The sequence below is a fragment of the Vulpes lagopus genome, chromosome 13 (genome assembly GCF_018345385.1).
Source record: "Vulpes lagopus strain Blue_001 chromosome 13, ASM1834538v1, whole genome shotgun sequence".
NCBI lineage: Eukaryota > Metazoa > Chordata > Mammalia > Carnivora > Canidae > Vulpes > Vulpes lagopus.
Window position 1 is genome coordinate 26,243,888 of NC_054836.1, and position 24,951 is coordinate 26,268,838.

General features: G+C 36.0%; 1 protein-coding gene across 4 annotated transcripts in view; it reads right to left on the reverse strand.

The window, feature by feature from the left end:
* The window catches only part of THSD7A (thrombospondin type 1 domain containing 7A), a 423,880-nt gene that overhangs the window by 199,559 nt on the left and 199,370 nt on the right, over positions 1-24,951 (reverse strand). For all 4 annotated transcript variants that reach the window (XM_041727876.1, XM_041727875.1, XM_041727874.1 and 1 more), the window contains exon 3: positions 180-428. In XM_041727876.1, coding sequence (XP_041583810.1) covers positions 180-428 — 249 coding nt within the window. The remainder of the gene's footprint in view (positions 1-179; positions 429-24,951) is intronic.

The following is a 24,951-nucleotide window of genomic DNA, read 5'->3' on the forward strand; positions in this document are numbered from 1 at the left end:
CAGAATTTTTTAAAGACAGTGTTTGTAAAATGGCATTTTATTTTTTTCCCACTTAGAATTTGTAAAAATCACTATTTCTCAACATACTATTCAGTTAAAGTCAAATGGGTAAGTGAATCTGGGGAGACAGGCAATCTGGGGAAACTTCATAGAAGAAACTACAGTCCCTAATTACTCACGTGGCACAGGGGGCAACTGCATCTCCTTGAGACACACAGGGTTCTTTTTCTTCAAGTTCTGGACACTCTTTCTCGCTGCCAATAGGAAACTGCCTAATGATCCGCGTCCTGACGCGAGTGCCTCTGGGGGATGTCATGTCATGGCATGTTTTTGAGCAGGGACTCCATTCTGACCACTCTGACACCTGGCACTCTTTGGTGATCACACAGGACTGGAAGGTCATTGGCAGCTTCTCTTGCCGGCAAAAGCTGCAAAAGAACATTGGTATTCTCATCACAAACTATTAAGCATTTATGAACTTTGTCTTCTACACTCTAGGGTAAAATAAGCTTGGACATTTTTATTTCTACTTGGAGGTACAATTCCAATTTCATTGAAAATATATCAACATTTATGATGTGTAAAAGCAGTTAGACTCAAAGCTAACATTTGCATTTCCTCCTATTTTCTAAGAGTTGTTAAACTATTCATAGGAAATAGAAAATAAAGGGACTAAACAAAATTAACTGGAACTAAAGTTCACCATATTGTTCACTTCACTCATTCCAGACTTGTTTTAATTTAGAAGATGTGAAACCAAGAGCTGTTAACATATCATTTTCATTGTTGAGTGATTTAAACAAACATGCCTGGCTAACTTAATACAATACTGTTTTAGGTAGAAAATATAAATAAATACAAATTTAACATTATTTTTAACATCATTTGAAGATTTAGCTGCCACTTACAATGATAATGTATGCTTATTCAAATAGATCAACTTTTCTAGTTCACACTTTAATATACAACATACATATGGGCATCTTAAATATATCATAAACATTAGAAATAGAAGTCTATTTATGTATTAAAGAATACTCTCTAAATAGATCTCCCATATTTACTTATGAGTAAAGTATTTACTCAAACTTTTCTTTCTCTACTCCTACTTGCGTTAGAGGGATGTTGGAATCTAAGTTGAAACGTATACACATGAAGATGATGTTATGAATGCCAATGACTACAGGCATATGCACTTTGAGTGGTTTTCCTGGAATTGGATGGCCTTGAGCTGATTCTTAGTTGAACTCTTGCCCATTTTCAATAACCAATAGTGCATGTTTACAAGACACAGGCAGCCTGTCGCCATGATGGAGCCATCTGTTCTAGTGGGAGAATGCACTGATAATCCTGTCTTGTCATTCAGGTGCTATATTTAACTATGGTAATTAACCATACCGAGAGGCAGGTCCATTCTAATGCAACAACTCACATTCAATCTTCTTAATTCTACTGGCATGTGTACGAAAATTGCATTCCTAGGAGACAATTACGGCTCAAAGCATCAAAGTCAATTTGTTTGAGTTGAGACGTCTGGGAAGAAGAATCATCCGAGAATAGTGGTAAAAGGGCCTTGTGAGTCAGCTCTGTTTTTCTTATAACAACAGAGAGAATCAAAATCCAATTTTTACTCAAATAGCATGTATGGAGTATTAATAATACATTAGGTACAATACTAATTACAGAGCAAAACTTCCTTTGTAATGAGTAAGTTTGCACTTTTACACTTATGAGTTCATTCACAAAAATCAGGCAAGATATGGCTAAATCATTACCTCTATAATACCTCTCTCTACACAATTCTCCATATTTAATTTCCCCTTAGATAATTTCTTATCTTTCATGAGATTGTCTTCATATAAACAGGCATATATTATCCACCATGTAATACTTCCTAAGTTCATGTTTCCATGTTCCAGGCAGAGGCATTAACCATTCCTTTCAATCTTTTGCAGAGAATTTGACCATTGGTTAACCACCTCTAGTTAATTACCCTGGTAATCTGATAAAAGTTGAGAAGTCAACTATGCTACTACACTGTATTATTTTTGACAAAATGACCCCTTGGGATAAATTCCACCTGCAGTGGGGAAACTACAAATATCTGGTAGATGGCCACAGTTTTGGGCTTCCGTGAATGTGGCAACTCTTAGAACAGGGCTTGTTTTTATAGGGACCTTGCAGGCTATGACAATGAGGTTGCCTCAAGAGATACCAGATGAGACTTTTAAGCCAGGGCAGCTCTTAGGTCTGTCTGATGTAGAACTTTTCTTCCATTTGGGTTGTGCTGCATGGATTTCTATGAGGATTCCCACCAGATGAGGAATGTCTGATGCTAGGATCAGGTCAAGTTTCAATTCTATATCCTTCTAAGCAGACCTGATGCCAAATGTGGCCTCTGGTAGTCATGTGGGTCTTGTGTATGTGTAACCTAAGTTTTAAACTTCATTTGAGACTCCCAACAATCCTCTATGGACATACCATTATTATTTCCATTTTATAGGGAAGGAGTCTCCAAAAGGTTAGGGAACATGGTCAAGATCATATAGCTAGTAAGTAGATTAGAATTTTAACTTGGATTTTTAAAAATCAGAGCCCATTTTCTCAACCATTCTTCCCTACTTCTCACAATTTAAGCTATAAATCTTGGTTTGTTAGAGCAAATGCTGTAGCTGAGGCCAATGCCAAAGTTACTTGCTGATTGTCAATCAGCTAAGTATTGCTATTTCACTGCTCCGGGATTTGTACTATCCATGTACTTTGTAAATGTGCTGCTTGTCCTCAGGAAGAATTAGTAATTATGGAAAAATCAAAACAAATATATTTCCTTGATAAATTTTAATTTTCAGGACAGGTCCTACATATGAGAAACTAGAACAGACACAAAATAGCATTAAGTTACATATATTAATATGTGACATATATATTATTCACCCATCAATCTATTGTCTTTCCTGTAATTTTCCAATACTCCAATTATTTCAACAAATTGTATTAATTCTACTTAATATTGGGCTTTGGGTGTACAAAGTCAAGATTAATTAAGTTGCAAGCATATACTTCTGCTTGGGGAGGCACGGAAGATTATATGAAGTAGTAGGTCAATATGGTGAATTTTAAACAATGCATATTATTTCATTTAATGCAAAAAACCTGTTAATCATTAGGAATTTTCAGATTAAGAGAAAGAATTTGTGGAGGTATGAAATAAAAGAGCAACTGGTTGATGGGGAAAACAGATTTTTTCTTTGGCCTCAATGTAAGGAGTTTGTGTTGTATGGTAGAAATAGGAGCGGAACTGAAAAGTAGGTCAGATCAAGGGCAGTTAGGTCTATCCAGAAAAGCACTTCCTGTGGATGAGAGCACCACTGAAAATTGTGCAGCAAAAAGGAGATGGTATTTGTATTTTGTATACATTTTAATGGTGAGGTAGAGGGTGGAATATCAGGACACAAGATTGGAGATGAAGGCTACGATGATGATTATGATGATGTCACTGACATAATGCACATATCAATAAATACAAACATGTATTGAGTGCTTACTATGGACAAGTAATGCTTAAGCTGAGAGGTATGATCATGAATATGAGATTAACCATTATTGAATGTCTACTATAAGACATGCCCTGTGTTGAGTTTTACCTAGAATATCTAATTGTAATCCTTATAACTACTCTGTAAGGTAAGACATGCCCTGTGTTGAGTTTTACCTAGAATATCTAATTGTAATCCTTATAACTACTCTGTAAGGTAGAAAGCCATTTGTTTAAGATAAGGAAATACAATCTAAATGTCTCCCCTAAATCCAGCAAATAACAGAACGACGATTCCAACTAAATCTTTCTGCTTATGAGGCTTATGAAGGTGCCAACCAAAGTGATAGCAATAGAAATTAAAAGGAGTTACCAACTGTAAGAAAAAAGGAGTTAGAATCCATGCAACCTGATGGATATTTGAAAAGAAGAGGAAACATTAAATAGCTTGGAGGTTATTTAACTTTAGCAATCTCATGAGCAGCACTGTATGTTTTTTTAACTTTTAACTTGGAAAGTGAAAAGAAGAGGAAACATTAAATAACTTGGAGGTTTTTAACTTTAGCAATCTCATGAGCAGCACTGTATTTTTTTTTTTTTTGAATGGGGAGCATGGAATGAGAAGCAAGTTTCTGGCAGTGGATAAATCAGTTTAACATTATGTCTTGATTTGATATGGACATATCCAAGATATATCCAACTGGCTAACGTTCAGTAGGCAGATCCAGAAACAAAGGTTGGGATTAGTTGAAAGTTCTGAATGGCTTATATACTTGTAATAATCATGAACACATCAGAGTTGAAGGTCAAGGCAATAGGAGTATCTGAAGACTCACACACTGCGGTACATTTTAGGCCTTGGTATGCCCATTTTGTGATTGTTGGCGAGATTAAATAGGGTCACAGAATGATCCATGGTTACTAAATTATTCAGCTGCCATTTGTACTAGTCTTTCCTTTATTCTGGCCATGCAAAAAGTTGACCCTAAGAGCTTAGAGGAACTATACACATCCTGGTTCATTAAGGTTTTCATGAGAACATGCCCCTTCTCAGAAAGTCAGAGGCTATGCCTCTGCAAGGGTGGTCTGAGAGAAGATGTGATGGTCACTGTGACATTTTCCTTTTCCTTTACATGCTATGTTCAGGATAGCCTGGATGGCCAAGACTTAATGGAACAAAAGCTGGGCTTTGAGACAGAAGCAGATGTTAGTTAGCATACCTTACATCAGACAGAAACAAACATGTATTGAATGCTTACTATGGACAGGCAATAAACCAGATAAATACTGAGGAAAAAAAAGAAATAGTGGAAAGTAGAGTTCAGTACCTGTCTTGAAGAAACTTTACAAGAGATGATAGAGCACAGATATTTTTGACAGTTACTTTTAAGCTGCAATGAGCCACATCTTTGACATTTTAATTTCAGGTCAAGGTTAAAACTGATAAATTGTAAATTTCAGTTTTGGTAATTCAAGTTATTCAAGTTCACAAAAATAGAATGCAATTGAATTCAAATCCTTTTTTTCCCAAAATTATTTCTGTAGTCCAATCATAACATCAGGGGCACTTAGGTGGCTCAGTGGTTGAGCATCTACCTTCAGCTGAGGTTGTGATCCCAGGGTCCTGGGATCGAGTTCTGCATCAGGCTCCCCGTGGGGAGCCTGCTTCTCCCTCTGCCTATGTCTCTGCCTCCCTCTCTGTGTCTCTCATAAATAAATAAATAAAATCTTAAAAAAAAACTTAATAGTCATAACATCGATGGAAATATACCTTCTTTCTAAAGGTAGTCTAATCTGTCTCCTAAAATACCATTATCATTCTTTAGCTTCTTAAAGAGAAACTTCTAAGTAACCCCATTTCCTCAGGATTTAACCTCAACTTTCTTTTCTGGTATCCAAAGCTCTCTGTTATCTGTCACTGTGCCAATGCCCTCCCTCAGATTGTCACTCAGCCAGTAGCGTGGAGCCCTGCCCGCTCTTCTCACTGAATTCACAAATGAGTAGTCCCATTCTTCTACCCACTTCTGTCTACACTGATTGTACAGGACTGCCACATGGAACCCCATCTGCCATCTTCTTTGCTTCTCTGAAGCAAGCTATCTCCACATTTAGGTAGCATGTCTATAATGCTCAGGAAAAGTCTCCAAATGTGGCCTGAAGCACCTCTGCCACAAAAAAATACCAGGTGAAAATAGTTCCTCTTCACGGGAAGCTAATAAAATTATAGACTGAAGATCCGGCATCATAAGCTACTAGTAAAAGATAAATGTGTTTTAAAATAGATGGGCTGAATGCACTGAGGGGGGTAAAAAAGTGGCACCTTGCAAATCCCACTTAAAACCTCTTTGCTTTGAATTCTCCTTTAATCCTCCCCTCCTCTTCTTCTCTCTTGATAAAGACAAACAAAAAACAACTGTTCATAATAAGGCAAAAAAAAAAAAGAAAAGAAAAAAGAAAAAAAATATGGTTGGATGTCATCATGGCACTTTGTTTTTAATCTAGGGGAAGTAATAAATTAGTCAGAGTAGCTTCTCCTTGTCTTGCTGAAGACTAACATCTGTAGTCTAGGCCCCTGGAGATGGAAATTGTTTCTAAGGCTAGAATTTGGCTACTCAAAGTCAGATGTGTGGACCAACCATTGTAATTAACTGGAGCTTATTAGGCATATAGAATCTCAGGTCACTGGGCTGTACAATGGGATCATAATTAGTATTTTAAAAATGTTTTCAGCTGATCTAGAAGCAGAATAAAGTTTGAGAATATTGTTCTCGACAAGCTAACTCCAAACCACTCCAAAAACATGAGCCATCCCATATTTATAGTTGGCAAATAAATCTTTATGAGATTTACCCTTACTTCTTATATAACAGAAACTGAGTAGATCACACAATAAGATTTATTACCAGATATTAGATGGTTTATAAAATAATTGGGTAGGCTAGAGGAAAAGGCATCTAAGCCAAGCTTCCAGTACAACTTCTAATCCTCAGAATCATATTACCATTTCTCTCATCCTTAAAGCTGCCTTTGTGGCTACAGGAAGCCACCTATCTGGCACAAACTACTCTGTGAAATGGGACCTTCTGTCTTTTCCTAAGGATCTCAACACAGATTCCAGGCCAAGCACTAGCACATTATTGGAATCTAAATCACGCACACACATAAAAAAATACAGGAATCTAAATCACATCCAGACTGCAAGCAACTTTGAAAAATATGATACAGTTTTCTGCCTTACTAGGACTGAAAATCCCACAAAAGCAGTGCTATTCAAAATGTGATCCACAGATGAGGGCAACTGTTTGTTAAGGGAATGCAATGAGCTAAGCACAAGAGTTAAAAGCAAGTACCGAGGCATTTTTAAAGCAGTTTGAAGTTTGCAAGACCCAAGCACATGATCTTTGTATGCAATTTGATGAACAGGATATAGGCCAGTTCTGAGGTGTAGATGTAGAATTCCGAGGTGAGATGCATATGGCATGAGCTATATTCTAAATGTATACAATGGGACCGTGTTATTTGATCAGTAAGAAAGCAAGCAAACACAAAAATAAAACCAGTAAATGACTTCGGATCCTTTGCTGTAGAGAGCTTGAGAAGCTCTGCACTGGGGGAGTGGGATGGGATGATTGATGACCCAGCCCATCTGTGGTACCCCCTGAATGCAGCTCAATTCCTACTACACGAGGCCTATAGAATGTGATGAGCACAGGGACTTTTCAGAAACATAAATCACTTTGGCACTTAAGAACATATTATCTGTAAATAAGATTCATGGTAATGTATCTTTTTTTAGTTCATGTAGAATTAGTCTATAAGCACTTATAAAATTCTCACTGAATTTCTGAAAAGATTTCATTTATTTATTTGGGAGAGAGAGAGAGCACAGAGTGAGAGAGAGAGCATGAGCAGAGGTGGGGACGGGTAGAGGGAGAGAAAGAAGCAGAGTCCATGCTAAACAGGAAGTCTGATGTGCAGAGCTCAATCCCAGGCCTCTGGGATCATGACCTGAGCCAAAGACAGACATGTAACTGACTGAGCCATCCAGGTGCCCCCAAACCGTAATTCTTACTGAATTAAAGACCATGTTTTCTTCCTATAAAGATGCAAATGAATTAAAGAATACTATTCATGTTACAGGAGAATTTTCTATATAAAGAATTTTACCCTAAATCTTCTTGTAATATTAACAAGCATCCCCAAATTTTGTAATATGAAAAAATACAATTTGGTGTTCAGAGTAGATCAAAATATCAGTTTGTATAATGGGAAACATATGTGTAGGCTTGAATACTCTAACAACACGGTACATATTTAATTTGATTAGGTTTTTTTTTTCCAGGAATGAAATGGTTGTCCCAATGCTGGCCAGAAAAAGGTAAGGGCAATGGGACTTAAGCCACTTAGAGTATTACTATAACTCTACAGACTTCCTGAGAAAAAGAGGACATGCTTTCTGAGGTAGATGCATTTCTCACATGCACTAAGATAGCCATCAACCAACTGACAGTCATACCCTTAGTCCCATTTCTTATGCTTACCTATAAACAAATTTAATTTTTTAAAGATTTTATTTATTTATTCATGAGACACACACACACACACACACACAGAGAGAGAGAGAGAGAGAGAGAGAGAGGCAGAGACACAGGCAGAGGGAGAAGCAGGCTCCGTGTAGGGAGCCTGACATGGGACTTGATCCCAGGTCTCCAGGATCAGGCCCTGAGCTGAAGGCAGAGCTAAATCGCTGAGCCACCTGGGCTGCCGCAAATTTAATTTTTAAATTATATTCAGAGATTAATATAAGAACATAATGCTCAGATATATTTATTTTTCCTACTAATCTACCCGTTGCTTTTTCAATAAAAAAAATGCACGGACCAAGAGGATGGCCCCGTTTTTCTGGCTCCCCAGTTCGTAGCAAGACAGAAAATGATGCTGTGGTTCATAATTAAGAGACCCAAGATATTCCTAAGTTGCTCCTTTCAAGTAGCATGACTGGTCAGGTAGACATTATACTGCTTCATAAATTTCCCATATAGTGAAATTACATCTTCCTAAAAGACCTCTAAGGTCTCTTCAATAAAATTGAAGACTCTTAAATTTTCATGGCCTAGCCAATCTAAATAAGCCATCTTATTGGCTTGTATTTGCAGATTGAATCTTTAAAAATCTCCATCTTTATATTCAAGCTGCATTCCTTTTTTAAACACAAAATTAAATTTCCTGTAATTTACCATTTATTTATCAATTTGAATGAACAGTTTGCAAATTTTCCAAGCTAATTTCATTCTCTAAGTGTGCCCTTTCCTTTACAGAATTCAGCAAGTTAGAAGCAATAATTCTCATGGAAGCCAAATGCATGCACAGTCAAACCACTTTCCTTATAAAGGCAGAGGTCTTTCCCCTTGCTTTGATGTTTGAAAATCTTTTGTTGAGCTGCTGGGGAATGTTGCCAAATGGTGTCACCTGCCAGCTGGAGTGATCATATGCTCCCTATTAAAGCTCAGGGCCATGCTGCTGGTCAGCAGCTGAATGTGAGGCTATCAGCGCAGCATGTATTTAGTAATGGGATAAACTGCTACAGCAATGAGGCCTCCCTGGAAGGGCCAGTACATATATTTTCTATCCTTTCACACAGCGAATGCTTTCATGCAGCTGCTTCCTTATCACTCATGCTGTTCCAGGTGGCGAACCATAGTGCAGCTTCATGGCGCAATCCCACATCCACCCCAAGTGAAAACTACATAGCTTTATGAGGGAGGGTAAAAACCATCTACCAGACTTCTCAAATGGTTATTGTGGCATGATTAATTTTGGCATTCTTTAACATTAAGGAGTTTTTGCCTCTATTTTTAAAATTCACACTAAACAAAAAGAGAAGGAAAACATAACCATGGTGCTATTTAGGTATTATTTTGGGTTCTGTACCTAATTTCATGGTCTGAAATCAAGAGTTTCCAATGAGTACCAATGAGCAATTCTCAGACATGAGCATGGTGTCGGAGAATTCAGCTCAATGCTGACATCATGTACCTAGTTCCATCCTACGGAACTATCTCCATCAGATACCAGTTCCAAGTCCAAGTCATCATCTGTGTTTCCAACCAATCCGCTATAGACCAGAAGTTCCCCAAACCTTCTTCTTGGGTTTGACAGAACTCAGGAGAAACATTTTACTTCCTAGATTGCCAGTTTATTATAAAAGAACAGAACTCAGGAATAGCCAGATGGAAGAGCTGCAGAGGACAAGGCACAGAAAAAGGGTGCCGAGCTTCCATATCCCTTCTCGGCCCACCACCTTCACCTCACCCAACAGGTCCACAGGCTCACCAACCTGGAAGCTCTGCAAACCCCATCCTTTTGGCTTCATTACACAGGCATGATTTATTAAATCATTGGCCATTGGCAACTCAGTTAATGTCATGTGCCTCTGCCCTCCTAGAAGGGTAGGGGGTGGGATTGAAAGTTCAACCCTCTCTAATCACAGGGTGGGCTCCAATGGCCATAAGCCTTCATCTCTAGGTGCTTTCCAAAAGATGTTTCACCTCATTAACATAAAAAAGGCACCTTTCTCATTCTCAACATTTATGAAATTCCAAGTGTTTTAGGAGCTGTGAACCAGGAAATGTGGATGAAGATCAAATATATATTTTTCTTATACATCACAATATTGTGTATCAATTATTTAAAAGTATTATCAAGTATCAATTCAAAGGTTAACTGTTGTAACTTTTATGACAAATGGAAGAGAGAGAAATCATGTCAAATACATCCAAATTAAGGGACAGAAGTTAAAGGAAAGAATGCTTTGGGGAAATGATAATGACTGGAAAAAAAATTTTAAGGATTTTATTTATTTGAGAGAGAGAGCGCACGCGAATGGGGCAGAAAGATGAAGGGAGAGGGAGAAGCAGACTCCCCACTGAGGAAGGAGCCTAACAACACAGGGCCCCACTCCAGGACCCTGGGATCATGACCTAAGCAGAAGGCAGATGCTTAAGTGTCTGACCCACCCAGGTACCCCTGGAAATTTTTTTTTTGTTGACTAAAACACTGGATTCCATAAGCATTCACCTAACCTGCCCAATTCTCCATTTCTCCATTGTTTAGTTAATCTACAGGTCCCAGTGATTACTGAAACTAGTATAGCACTTAACCATAAAATGTAATTCAGAATTCATAGGAATGTAAGAAAATCAATGCAATTGTTCTAAAAGATTGCCAACTGTTCCTGCTTTTGATAGCTGATTCTAGAACATTTCCCTGCCCTTTTTCTCTTTTCTCTAAACTTTCACTCTCTTAGATGAACATCCATAACCATGAATTCAACTAAAATAACTGGGGACGTATTTCTACTTACCTAAATACAATAGCTCCCAAACTGAATTCAACATTTCCCCCCCTAACCTGGCTTGCTGCATCTCCCATTCCTTCTGATTCTTCATTGTCCACTCCACTCTTGCCAATTTAGCAACAATTTATCACAAATCCTTATGCAGAGTATCCTTTCAATCAACTCTAGTCTCCCTTTCCACTCATACAGTCCTGAGCCAAGTATTCTTTGTCTAACAGGAGTAGGAGGGTGAACTGCCATTTTTCTTTAATTTGTCTTCTGTATTCACTGTCCTGCACTGCCCTGCCAGAATGATTTTCCTGACAAATTTGTATTTATTTATCATCTGTTCAAGAATTCACAATCCCTAGAGTTCACATTATTCAGCTGGAACCCTTCCCCCTCACTCTCAAGGTTCTTCACACCATCCCTATCATCTTCTCAAGGATATGAAAATGTGGGATGCTGATTATATCTGTCCAAACTCTTTACAGCTCCTGTTTCTCTCTCATTTCTTTTGGCTATCTTAATCTTTCAACGACCTGCTCAAGCCCATGACATTTTTATCGAATGCCAAATTTAACAAGGGAAATTCTCAAATATTGAATTAAAATTAGGAAGTGATATGTCCAGAATCGAGGAGACTTATGTTAATAATAATTCCTGTGACAAAGAGAACTGGTCCCTAGAACAGTAGACCATCAGGATTGACAAAGAGGGTGAAATGGTTCAGATCAGGGGCAGAAATCCTGTTTCACACAGAGAAGCATTCCAAAATATTATTGTCACCCAACGAGTAAAGAGCTGCCTACAGAGAGATAAGGTCTAGACAACTGAAGCGGGGTCTAGGCGAACATCCATTAGGGTAGGGCACTGTGGCCTTAGGGAGGGAGGTTAAAGGGACTTTAGTGAGAGGTACTCCTAGACCCTCCTCACTCCCAGTCTATCCAGACATTCTTATTTCGTCTATTTTTTTTTTTTTTAATATTGGAGCCACTGTTAAGTTTTGTTTAATTAGATGTCCTGGTGCCATGTTTTTTTCTCTTTTTACTAGTGAAAGAATAAGAGAGAATCAGCCCGGAGAGAGTGGAAAGACCTGCAATACTTGTCCTTCTTTGTAACATGATCTTGAACAAATCAGTGATTCTCTCCAAGTCTAAATTAGAGATGGCAGCATTTGGCTTTTCTATTTTACAGCATAGCTGTGAGAATCATGTTAGTAATGGACATGAAAACTACCTGAAAATGCTTAATTCCTACAAATGTTTAGTATGAAGATGATGGCAAAGATGAGGTAAATAAACTCACATATTTGAATCTACCTTCCATACTCACATTCTTCTCTGGAAGCTACCTCAAGTCACCCTAAAACTGTCATCTCTGCTGACACAGAAAGGGACATTTGATGATTTACTGTCTGGTTCATCTCTAAGTTCTGCAGGTATGATACCATTTTCTCCTGTACTGAACTTTAGTCTTCCTCAAATATTGTAGCTTTATTTTTTTATCTGTTTATTTTTGCTTCAATGCTGGAGAAAAATAGTGACATACAATCAATTGATAGACTGCACGATGCAGATAACCAGACAGGAAGAAATCATTGTCAACGCAGTGGGGGTAGGTAGTAACCGGGTATTTTGAAAGTGATAAAACTAGAGAAGCTTTACAGTGGAAGATATAAAGAGTTATGGAGAAATAGTACTTTAAAATATCCTCCTCACTACTCAAAAGCTCTTTAATAAATTCTTTAAATATGCAGTCTGTAGGATGAAGAACACAGTTTGCTCAGTTCTTTCTACACTGAGACAAATGGGAAAGCTAAATCATTTAAAAGAAGATAATTCTATTTGCCATTCTGCAATGCATTCTCAAAGGCTTCCAAAGGCTCAGGGAAAAAACCAAGACATTCAGAAATGGGACTTAAAAATCAACATCTTTAGATAAATTGCAATAAATAGGAAAAATGAAAAGTTATTAAAAGTATATAGGAATTCCTGATAGAATATTTGTTCAACTTAATGGAAAAGTGCCTATGGTTGGCTACATTTTTATCTCATCATTTTTTTCATTATGTTTCTATATATATATATATATATATATATATATATACACACATTGTAATCTCAGCTATTTCTCTTTAGTGTTAGAAATCTCTTTTGTTGAATTCAAGTTACATGGAAGAGGATGCTTAAGAGAGATTAACAAAAAGAGGAAGGCAGATTCCCTGTATAAATATCTATTTGACATGTTATAATACAGAGAGGGCTTCAAGTTGTAAATTGGAGTCTGATCTGGGCTCTAATAACCACAGTGAAAGAATCTCATGTTTCAACTTCAATTGTATATATTTGTCATAACTATGAGAATTTGGAAAGATATTTTTCAGCTAAAATCCAAGTTCTTTTTAAATTGCAAGTCTATTTTAAGTGTTAGGGATCTAACTAAATCAACATTTAATGTGTAATAAAAGAAATGAATCCAATTTTTATTTTAGAGGAGGAAGGCAATGCATTAACTGTATGCAGATGGCACTTTTAAATATATAGATTTTCATTTTGGGAAGGGAAAACTGACTACAATGTTATTTTATTGTGCTACATATTCTATGATAACTGAGTAATAAGGCTATTCTTCAGAGTATATTAATTCTAATATTAATGGATAACTGTGTACTCAGGCAGGAGACCTATTATGTTACTTATAAAAATAATTACTGCACATTAAATGTTTACAAGGTAATAAATATTCATGATCAATTTCATTAATATTAATAGTAACCATCATCATTGATTTAATGGTTTGCTAGGCATTATATCTCATTATTCGTTCAGAAAAGCTGTTACACATACTGTATTTGTAATCAAATGCAATAAATTTATAGATTTAATAATGTTACAACATAATTTACTGGGCTTTAAACTTCCTGAATCAAAGCAATATATAAAAACACAGGGTGTTGAAGGGGGTAGGCTAATACAGGATGCGTTGCTATGACTGGCCATAAGTTTCATGAAATTATCATAAAGCACACAAACTTATTTCTGTGTTTAAACCCAAGGTAATATCCCCAGGTGATTCTTCATTTAAAAAAAAATTAAGATTTTATTTATTCAATTGACATAGAGAGAGCACAAGTGAGGAGCAGAGGGAAAAGGAGAAGCAGGCTTTCCACTGAGCAGAGAGCTGATGAGCATGTGAATCCCAAAAGCATCATCTGAGGTGAAGGCAAACACCCAGGTACCCCTTCTCCAATTTTTACAGGTAAAGTAACTGTGACCCCAAAATGATAAGTAATTTGCTGAATTTATTGAATTGCTGTTATTGGCCCTCTACTTCTGTAAGTGCCGTCATCTTAGAGTCTGCTGAGAAACTTTAAGTTCTTCATGACAGCACCCCCAGCCCCAAGCTACCATATCCTGAACTGTCTAAGGTAAAGGTACCAGATCCTTGCTGCTGGGGTTCCATGACCCTCCAAATGGCCTACCAAACAGCATCCAAGATGACCCCATGCTGTTCTCCCTCTCCATATCATGATCTTCATGGAGTCTGTAGGAAGCAATCTTTTGCCATAATTATCTCAGAGAAGTTAGGACCTACCCCATAGCCTTTGAGGACACAGCAGTATTCTGTTGGCATTCCCACTTCAAAGTATCAATCAGCTCAATCTAAATAGATTATCAGACACCAGGAAATGGAGAGGTCTCCAGGAAATGCCTCTTATTAGGTATGAGGTAAAAAGTGTATCTGCTCTTTTCAAAAAAGTCACGTCACAAATAAATCCTTTCTCAGTACTTTGACGCTTTTCTATATTTGTTAACTGTTTATGAGGATCAAAAATTGTCAACAAGTGTTCACATATTTACTTTTGAATCACATCTCTGTTTTCTAGAGATATACTGCATATTTGCAAACATAAGCATCCTTAACATATGTTCATATTTATGTAAATACATGTATGCAAATCTGTGATTTAAAGTATCAAAAATGATTTTATTGGGTCATATATTTTGATAGTATTACCAAATCATCCTTCAATATAAAATCTTAATTTATATGCTGATCAGTAGTGTATGAGTCCCATTTAATCGTAACCCAAACTTGATGTTATAAAACTTTTATGTACAGTCTTTAAAAAACTGAAAGGGTAATAAGTGATTAACTCGCTGTTGTCTTACTTTGTACTTCTCTGTACAAATTAACTGGCTTCTTACCTTTTCTTTGCTTTCACATGGTAAGGAGAACAAGACAGTTTCACTATCTTTCTGTAGGGTTGCCATGATTTTTATGCAGGGATTTCGCTAATATGAAAACAACTGCATGTCATTTAAGGGGTGTGATCATCCTGAGAGAGAGAAGCAAATGGCTACAGAGGTGTTTGGTTATTTATTCCTCACCAGCTAGAATGTAGCTTCTGGCTCTAGAGATGTTGAGTAGTGAGCAGTGAGTAGAGGCAGGGGGCCACTGCTGGAGCTGTCCTCTGGTGGGACTGGGTATTTTTCCAGGTGTACTTCTTCCAGCTATATGGCATCCACGCTTGTTTCTCGGGCTCTCCCAGGAATTCTGCACTCTGCCTACTGCCAACAATAAACTCCTTTCTGCTTTAAAACTCCTTTTTGCTGTTTGTTCTTTGTCATCAGTGGATAAGAAAACTGGCCAGTATACTAGTTTTCTAATAAATTCACTTAAGTCTGTAATTACTACTTTAGTCAAATACCACACTGTATATTTTCATATATAGTGTACTCATCTGTCTTATTTATAAATAGTTGTCAAGTCCTTAGTTCTATCTCCTTTTTAGTCCAAAGGTATATATTTTTCTTTTGGGTATCTTTTACTTACCAGTTCTAATTGTAATATGTAATTACAGTAAATGTAGTCAGTCGGAAATAAATGGAAGACCACTGATTTAATCCAGATTTGTCTGGTCTCACAGAGTGTATTTTTATCCACCACATTATATAATTTTGAAGTCTGTGATTTTCTCCATTATTTTGATTACTTTAATGGAGGAAGTCCATCTACAAATTAGATAATGTTTATGTTTTCTTCTATTTTCCTTTATTATTTAACATTTAAAAATATCTCACTAGCATTTGTTTTGTTGTACTGTGTACAATAGGGCTCTGAATTTATTTTTAAAAGCATTCTTATATATTCTTATGTTATGTAATATATAAATTACTTATATATTACTTATGTCACAGTACTTTTATTGAATGAAGTTTCCTTTATCCACTGATTGGTGATACTTCCTTTGCAGTACATGAAAATTTTTAAAAAGAAAAAAATAATTAAACCCTTAATTTTTATGTTTCTCTGTAGTATATAAGCACACTGCTAGCCTCAATTACTTTAGACACATTCGCCACTACTGCCTTCATGAAGTTGTCCCAATTCTCAATTTCTCTGCTTTTAAGAGCAACATGTAATATCACAAAATATGTCTAGAATTCAGATCAGCATGGTGTTCTAATTTCGCCTCTCTCTTCCCGCTAAGTTAGATGTACAATAAAATCAGCTCATGAGGACACATGTGGGAATGAACACCAGTAAGCCACATGTCCTATAACAACAATATGGTCTGACAACTGTGATCCAAGGCTATCTCAAGAAGCAGAAGTAAATTTTGGATAGCATTGCTTTATCTCATCCAAGAATGATGTGATATTTAAGAAGCATCATCAAAGTTGAAATTTCAGTCTTCTCACTTTTTCTCACACATTAAAGGGAGTCCAGAAAATGTGGTTTCTATCAGCACTGATGAAGTTGCTCATTCTCTTATTCACTTAAAGCCCAAGGAAGGGCTTACTCTTCAGTTCTTTTAACCTTTCCCTCTTGGTTCCTTGTGAATCCTTGTTCTTTTACTTTGGCCAGCCCTTTGGAGCTCTCCCCAACATTTTGTTTCGCCACAACCCACGGACCCCACAAAAGCCTAGTTCTTTTGTTCTCTAGCTTGCTTTTCTTGAGAGAACACTCTCCTGCAGCTTTTTTCATATTTCCCTCATATAGGGGAAAGAAAGGCCAGGGGAAAGTATTAAATAGTGAAAGAACAGAAGAAGGCTGTGGATTCTCATAAATTATTGATTTTGATCCTTTAACTTAACCATTAATTTAATTTGTAAAGGTAATTATCATCTTATTCTTCAAGGAGACTCAGGAAAAAGTTGCTGAAATAATAACATAAGCAAGAGTTTTAGAATCTCAAAGTGATGGTATATTAGCACTTTGCAAAACAACTCTGAGAAATTTATGCAGCTATCTGTAAGCAAGACATTCTATTAGCCCGAGATTTCCTCTAGCGGAGATAAATTTTTTATCTGGTCCATAGTACTTCGATGCCTCTTAAACTGCTTTACAGAACTACTGTTTGGACTCGTGTTCTCAATATTTACCAGCTACTAACAGAAGAAACCAAAGTATGCACAACACACATGCACACACACGTATGAATGCAAGCATGTACACAGACACATTTTTAAGAACAAATCATGTTTCATTTTTTTTCTATTAGCTGTTCAGGTATCTCAATCTAACTTTTGTTTTTAATCACTGTCACCAACTTCCACATGTGATTCTAAAACTTCACCTAATCTCTCCCTTCCCCTCTTCTTTCACTAATTGCATTTATACATCTATATATATATCGAACATTCATTCACTCGTTTAGCTTTTTTATTGTAAATCACCCCCAAGTCCTTATAGGAAGTAGACTTTATAATCACTAAATATGAATACTAACAGAGACTTGAAATCTATATACAAATTTCTAGGATTTTATTGTTGACAAATGACACCAATACTTCACACTATTTGGCATTCTACTTATCACAGATTATCAACAATCATCAATTTCTTTGTTGTTACATTAAATACCTTTTGTTGGATGTTAATGTCTGGTCTAATTAGGAAGTGAACTAGGATAAAAGAAAATTAACCACAATGTTTTGTTTCAATGCTTAAATGACTCTTCTTTAAGTAATAGGCTATTTAAGAGATCTAGAGTTAATTGAAAATTGCCATTATCAAGTCTTTCTTCAATTAGTAATCAGAAAGAAAGAACACATATTTCTGTTCTGTATTTGAAGACCATAGGTCTCACTGCCAGCTCTGAGCTCCAGTGGGATTTGACACATACAAACTCTAACTACTAAGACTTTGTACTTCCTTAAATAGGATTGAATTTGGGTAAATTCCATATCACTCAATGTTCTAAAGCCTCTCATCTTTAATTATTTTTATGATAAATCAATCTTAGTATGAAGCATAGAATGGTTCAAGGTTTTCTAACTATTCACAGAACTGAAGACACTTGAAAACTCAAATACTATATTAATGCTAAGTGACGTGATTTTGATCAGGTATTTTCTTGTGTACTAGTGATTGAAAATAATTACTTTATAAACTTAAATATATCCCTAAGAACAAAATCTGTATTGATTAATGTCATAGTTGCAACTGCTTAGTTCATCCAACTGAAAATATAATGCAAATGAAATAATTGGCATAAATATTGGAAAAGATGAGAGAAATTTCTTTTGTTAAAGCTAAGATTATATAATCTGAAAACTTCAGAGAATTTAATAAAACTCTTTGGGAATTAAAAAGAGAATTGGCAATGTGGATGGATGTAAGTTAAATATGTACAAATCAAATAGTTTTACCCTTATAAATGCACACAGACACAGAAATGTTAAAAAAATCTATATTAGCAAGAAAAAAAATCACATACCAAATATTTAGGAGCAATTGTAGCAAGAAATATCCAGAATCCATATAAAAATTGTAGTATATTATTTAATAACTTGACACATAAGAGCAGAAGGGATCCCTGGGTGGCTCAGTGGTTTAGCACCTGCCTTTGGCCCAGGGCGCGATCCTGGAGACACGGGATCGAGTCCCACATTGGCTCCCGGCATGGAGCCTGCTTCTCCCTCTGCCTGTGTCTCTGCCTCTCTCTCTCTCTCTCTCTCTCTCTCTCTCTCTCTCTATGTCTATCATGAATAAATAAATAAAATCTTTTAAAAAATAAGAGCAGAACAAATAGAAAACTATAAAAATTCTTGATAGGATTTCAAAGTTACATTCAAATATGAATTATTCCAGTTAAAATCACATGGTTCATCATAGAATTAGATATAAAGGCCAGCTAGAAAATCACAAAAAAAGAAGAGCAGAAAGGGGAGTATTTGCTATTTAAAATATAGCAAAATATACATTCATTATAGAAATGTCCATATGGTATCATATAGAAGGAGATAAATCAGTCATACAGTATAGAGAATCCAGAAATGGATTCTAAAAAATGTGAGATATTGATAGTTCAGAATGAGGAAGATATGGCCTATTTAAACAGTACCAGATAGCCAAAGCAAATTTAAAAAAAAACTCACAAAACTGAAGCCCTGTCTTACACATACACAAACTAAAGCCCAAAAGAGAAGATGTAAATTTAAAATTAAAACAACATAATATAGTTTAGAAAGATTTAGGAAACTTAATTTGCAACCTATGACTAGGAAGGCCACCTTAACCTTAAATGAAAATGCACAAGCAGAATAAAAGGCAAACATGTTCGATGTCTTAAAAACTCAAAACTTGCACTAGTCAGTAGACTGATAAATGTGTACAATCTAAAATGGATGTTACAAAGACTGAATTACTGTGACATAAGCTGTTATAAATTGATAAGAGAAACACAAACAGAAGAGAAATGAACATGTACTCTGTTCATTTTATATGTAGATGCATGGCAGCAGAAACTCAAAGATCCATATACAAATGATGAAGTGCTCAAGTTTGTCACCCAGGGAAATGAAAAATCAAGCAACAGTGTCATATAACTTCAGCTTGCATAAGACTGGTAACAAGAGCTTTTTTGTTCAGAGGAACAAGAGAAAAAGTGTACTCTTATTAAACACTGGGTGTTAGCACCTCCTTGGAAAGTATCTAGAAAAATCTTTTAAAATTAAATTTGACCCAGCAATCCCATATCTGGGAATATGTGCTATAAAAGTAAAAATATCAATTCACATAGAGATATATATATAAGGATATTTATATAGTTCCTCATGTAGCTGATTCCTAGTAGTCAGTCATAAGCCAGAAATAATTTAATCACCATCAGCAGGGAATTTAAGAATTAAAAAAAATTATGGATTAGAGTTATTCCTTATAAATTGAAAGGGTTTCCACAGGGTTTCATTTAGCTAAATGAAATATGTACAATATGATCCATTAAAAAACAATGGACCGAGTAAGCTAGTTGCCTGCATGCATATGTATAATCATTATGTGTAGTCTTATATGAATATGGCTTGTTAATATAACATACCTCATGGGTAAAGGAAATGTGCTTGATGTATTAATATGATACAAAAAATGGGGTAGTAAATTTAGGATGCATGATATAATCCAACAGATACATAACATGATGCTCAGCCACCAAGATTATTAATAGTGGTTACTTCGGTTATTTCAGCGTGGTTGGATTCTTGGTAGATTTTCTTTTTGCTTTATATTTTAACATCGTGCTCCCAGTTTAAAGATATTATTAATTTTATAAACAGTAAAATAAGTCTATTCCCACTGTGTATGAAGAGTAATAAAATATTGTTTATATAATTGTATTATGCAATATTTACAGGTAAACTAGAGGACACAAGACTACAGAAATATGATCAGGAAAATTAAAAAAAAATGAACTGTGGTTTCATTTATTGTTACTGAAATATACTGGATGTTCAAAGCTTTCAGATATCAATTTCAGTGTAATTTTATAATATTGATGACTGCAACAAATACTACAACAAATGGGGGTGCCTCGGTGGCTCAGTTAGTTAAGTGTCTGCCTTCAGCTCAGGTCATGATCCCAGGGTCCCTGCTCAGCAAGGAGCCTGCTGCTCCCCCTGCTTGTGCGCACTCTCTGTCTGTCAAATAAATAAAATCTTTTAAAAAATACTACAACAAACAGTTGAATCACTTATGATCTTTGGCACCATATCTAGTCACAAACAACTGTTTTCAGAGATAAATTTTTTTTTAAGATTTTTTATTTATTTATTCATAGAGACACAGAGAGAGAATGAGAGTCAGAGACACAGGCAGAGGTAGAAGCAGGCTCCATGCAGAGAGCCTGACATGAGACTCGATCCAAGGTCTCCAGGATCACGCCCTGGGCTGCAGCCAGCACTAAACCGCTGCGCCACCGGGGCTGCCCTCAGAGATAAATTTTGATATGATTTATGAGTTTTACCTAAGCTTTTAATTTAAAATAGGCAGCTAAATAAAGGACCATTTCTCCCATTTTTGTACTTTCAAGAAGACAGGTAACATGGAGAAAGACACAGAAATATAAACAGCAAGTGATTGAATATGAGTCAGTTCAAATATTTTTGATTTTCTAATTGTACAATTGATATTTAACTATGCTGTCTTCCTAGAATAATGTGCCTATTTTATAATTATTTTGTTAGTGCCTATATGACATCATTTCCACCTTTGTATAAGTAGAAAATGCTGAATAAATATGTGCCCACCAAGTATTGCTCATCTCTGACCTAGAAAAAGGCTCTAGTCTGGTGTAACCCTTCCTGACAATCCATTATACTCTACTCTTGGGTCTGGAGAGTAAGTTATTAATGGCAAACCAAGGGGTTGACAAACATCTGATGACTTGTGTGATGATTTTTCTTAATAAAAACTAGTCATCTAAATAACTGACAATTCTATTCTTACTTTATACCTTTTTCTCCCTCAAATACTCTACAGTTGTAATTCCAATGGACATTCAACAATCACTTTCTTTTGTTGAGGTATATTCCACTATTAGTTTTTCATTTTGTTTTAGCATTTTCTTTAGAAGTCTAAAATATTCTTATCCATCTTGTCATTTAAAAAGTTTCTGGATAAAATTCACCAGAACTTTTTTTTTTTTTTTTAAGCCAGTGGTAGATCTATGGGATTGAGGCTACTGTCCTAGATTAATTTATTTACATATAAAAGTACTGTCACACATTTGTGTACAAATGAAATAATAAATATAATATTTATAAAGAGATTACCCATTTAAGACGTAACTGAAATCATAACTTTAAAAAGTGATATTGTCAGTGTGATCATTTGTAATAGAAGTGATCAGTGCAAAACGATCAATGGAGTTTCAGGGGCCATATTTACTAGGTGTTAATGACAAAACCCATCTTATCCTTTGGCAGCCATGAAGTGCTGAACACCTCCTCAAAGTCCCCTCAGGGGACAAGGATCAGAGAGATATTTTCTAGTAGTTCACAGTCCAGTTGACAAAATACATGAATGATAAAACCTATGCTTACTATCAAAGGAAAATTTAGCAAAAGTGAAGCATTTCATTTAGACCCAAGATGATAGAACTAGATCTTTTCCGTTATTACTGTTTGTTCAACTTTTCCATCAGCCATTCTCAGAAAATGTCTCTGGTGAGCAATAAAAACTTACCATTTGATAATGTTCATGGCAACAGAACAGGACTATTGCCCCCACTTTCAACGTAATCTCAGCTCTACTTGTGCCTTTGACTCCCCTGGGCCCCAGGCTGTCATCTTGATAATGAAAGTAAGTGGTAAAATGAAACTATGCAAAAATATGTCACCAGTGCCCTCTTACCAGGGAACTCCACAAATCACATTAGGAAATGTTTCTTTTCAAATTGATTTATTTCACCGCACTTTGCTGTGGTTGTTCAAATGCAAACGGCTTCAGAAATCATATTTGCAAGTCTAAAATTAAGAGGACACAGTAGAGCATATGCATCATTCATGATGATTTCATAGCATTCCCTAGCCTGATTTACAGTTGTCAAAATTAACATTACATGACATGATCCATTATGTGTTTTGTTCAACATTATATTATCCAAATAACGACATATTCCTTTCAAACTAATTTCAATTCGTTTCAACTCTACCTTTTTTTTTTTTTTGTCGTTTCTACCCTTTCCTTTCTTTCTGCCAAGGTAGCTTATAAATTTTATATGATTCTATATATGATATCATAATTTCCAATATAATCCTTATTTTCATATTTTTATTTTTTAATCTCAGATTTGGTTTATCTCACTTTCTTTTTTTTTTTTGGTTAATCTCCTTTATTACATAGAAAACCCCACATTTTCCTGAACTAAGTCATAGGATTCTGTCATGGAGGAGTGGTTGTAGTCATTAGTCTGTGACAATAAAAGATAAAAAATATAAACAAATTCTCTCTGCATCCACCTTTATTTTGAATGTAGTATCTTACAAATCAGGAAACAAGGATGGAATAATAAGAAATGCTGGTAATAAATGATTTTGCAATAAAAATCTAAGATGCACTAATTCTTTCATCAGGAAAATCTCTATGATGTATTTGAAGATCAATATATTCAATGACATTGGCTGTCACATATTTGTACTGGGTTTACTGAATATCATAAATCATGCAAAAATTATTTTTAAATATCCTTATCAAAATAGTAAACTTTTGGGGTACCTGAGTTGCTGCTCAGTTAAGTATCTGACTTCAGATCTCATCTCACTTCATGATCTCAGGGTCTTGAGATTGAATCCCAAGTCTGGCTCTGCACTGAGCATGGAGCCTGCTTAAGATTCTCTCTCCTTTTGCCCTTCCCTCACAGGTTACACACATTCTCTCTCTCTCTCTCAGAAAAAAAAAAAAAAAAAGTAAAGTTTTACAGAAATAGAATTTTATTTTGTGCTTAGTAGATTTATCTAAAAATTGTATCCTATTAATGATATTTGGATGCTTCTAGAATTTAAAATACTTTCCCTGGCTAATATGAGTAGAATCCATGATTCTATGAGCCGAATAGAAAGGCATAATAACAGTGAAATGTATATACTTACAACATAAACACTTATCTTCTTAACACTAGTGTCATCCTAGTATATGAAAGGTATATAGATGTAAAAAAGGTGCTTATTTTCATTATAAAATCAAATATATGTTGATTTCTTTCCATCTACAGAATATAACTGCCCTTTTGAAAGATATTTAAAGAACCCAATGATAAGATAAAGTTTATGTTCTTGTCCCCTTTTGTTTTCAATGATCTTTACCATCTAATTATTTTATTTTATTTTATTTTATTTTATTTTATTTTATTTTATTTTATTTAGCTTTTATTTATTTAATCTGAGAGACAGAGAGAGAGAGAGGCAAAGACACAGGCAGAGGGAGAAGCAGGCTCCATGCAGGGAGCCCGATGTGGGACTCGATCCCGGGACTCCAGGATCACACCGTGGGCTGAAGGCAGGCGCTAAACCGCTGAGCCACCCAGGGATCCCACCATCTAATTATTTTAAATTTGTTTTTTATTTATTTATTCATGATAGACATAGAGAGAGAGAGAGGCAGAGACACAGGCTGAGGGAGAAGCAGGCTCCATGCTGGGAGCCCGACTCAGACTCGATCCCAGGACTCCAGGATTGTGCCCTGGGCCAAAGGCAGGCGCTAAACCCCTGAGCCACCCAGGGATCCCCCATCTAATTATTTTAAAAGCACCTTTAACTGTTAATAAAAATTTCTCTTTCAGGAAGATGGTGGAATAGTAAGAGGACCCTAGCCTCACGTCCACCAACAGATATACCTAGATAACACTCTCCTCAGTGCAAATAATCCAGAGAATGACCCAAAGACTCGCAGAATATGTTCTGCAAATAACTGTAGAGAAGAGGCCACATCAAAATGGTAGGAAGGGCAGAGACACAGTCAGGAATTAGAGGGCCTCATAGGACTGTCTGCAGAAGGAAGGGATGCAGCTGCTGAGGAGAGGGGAGAGAAGCAGACTCCTACACGGAGGAAGATGAATCCCCATAACATTTGGCTTTGAAAACCAGAGGGCTTCAATTTCATAAGTTCTTATAACAGCATGGCATAAAATTTGGAATTCTAAAAACTCAGCAGGCTCAGTGCTGGGAGATCCTAGAGGGTGAAAAGAATTTGAGTGTCCAATCTTAAAGAGACAGCACAACAAACAGCCCAGAAGCAGCAGTTTGAAAGGTGCTTGGTGTATATGAGAGGGAGTTATTTATTAATCTCAGAACAC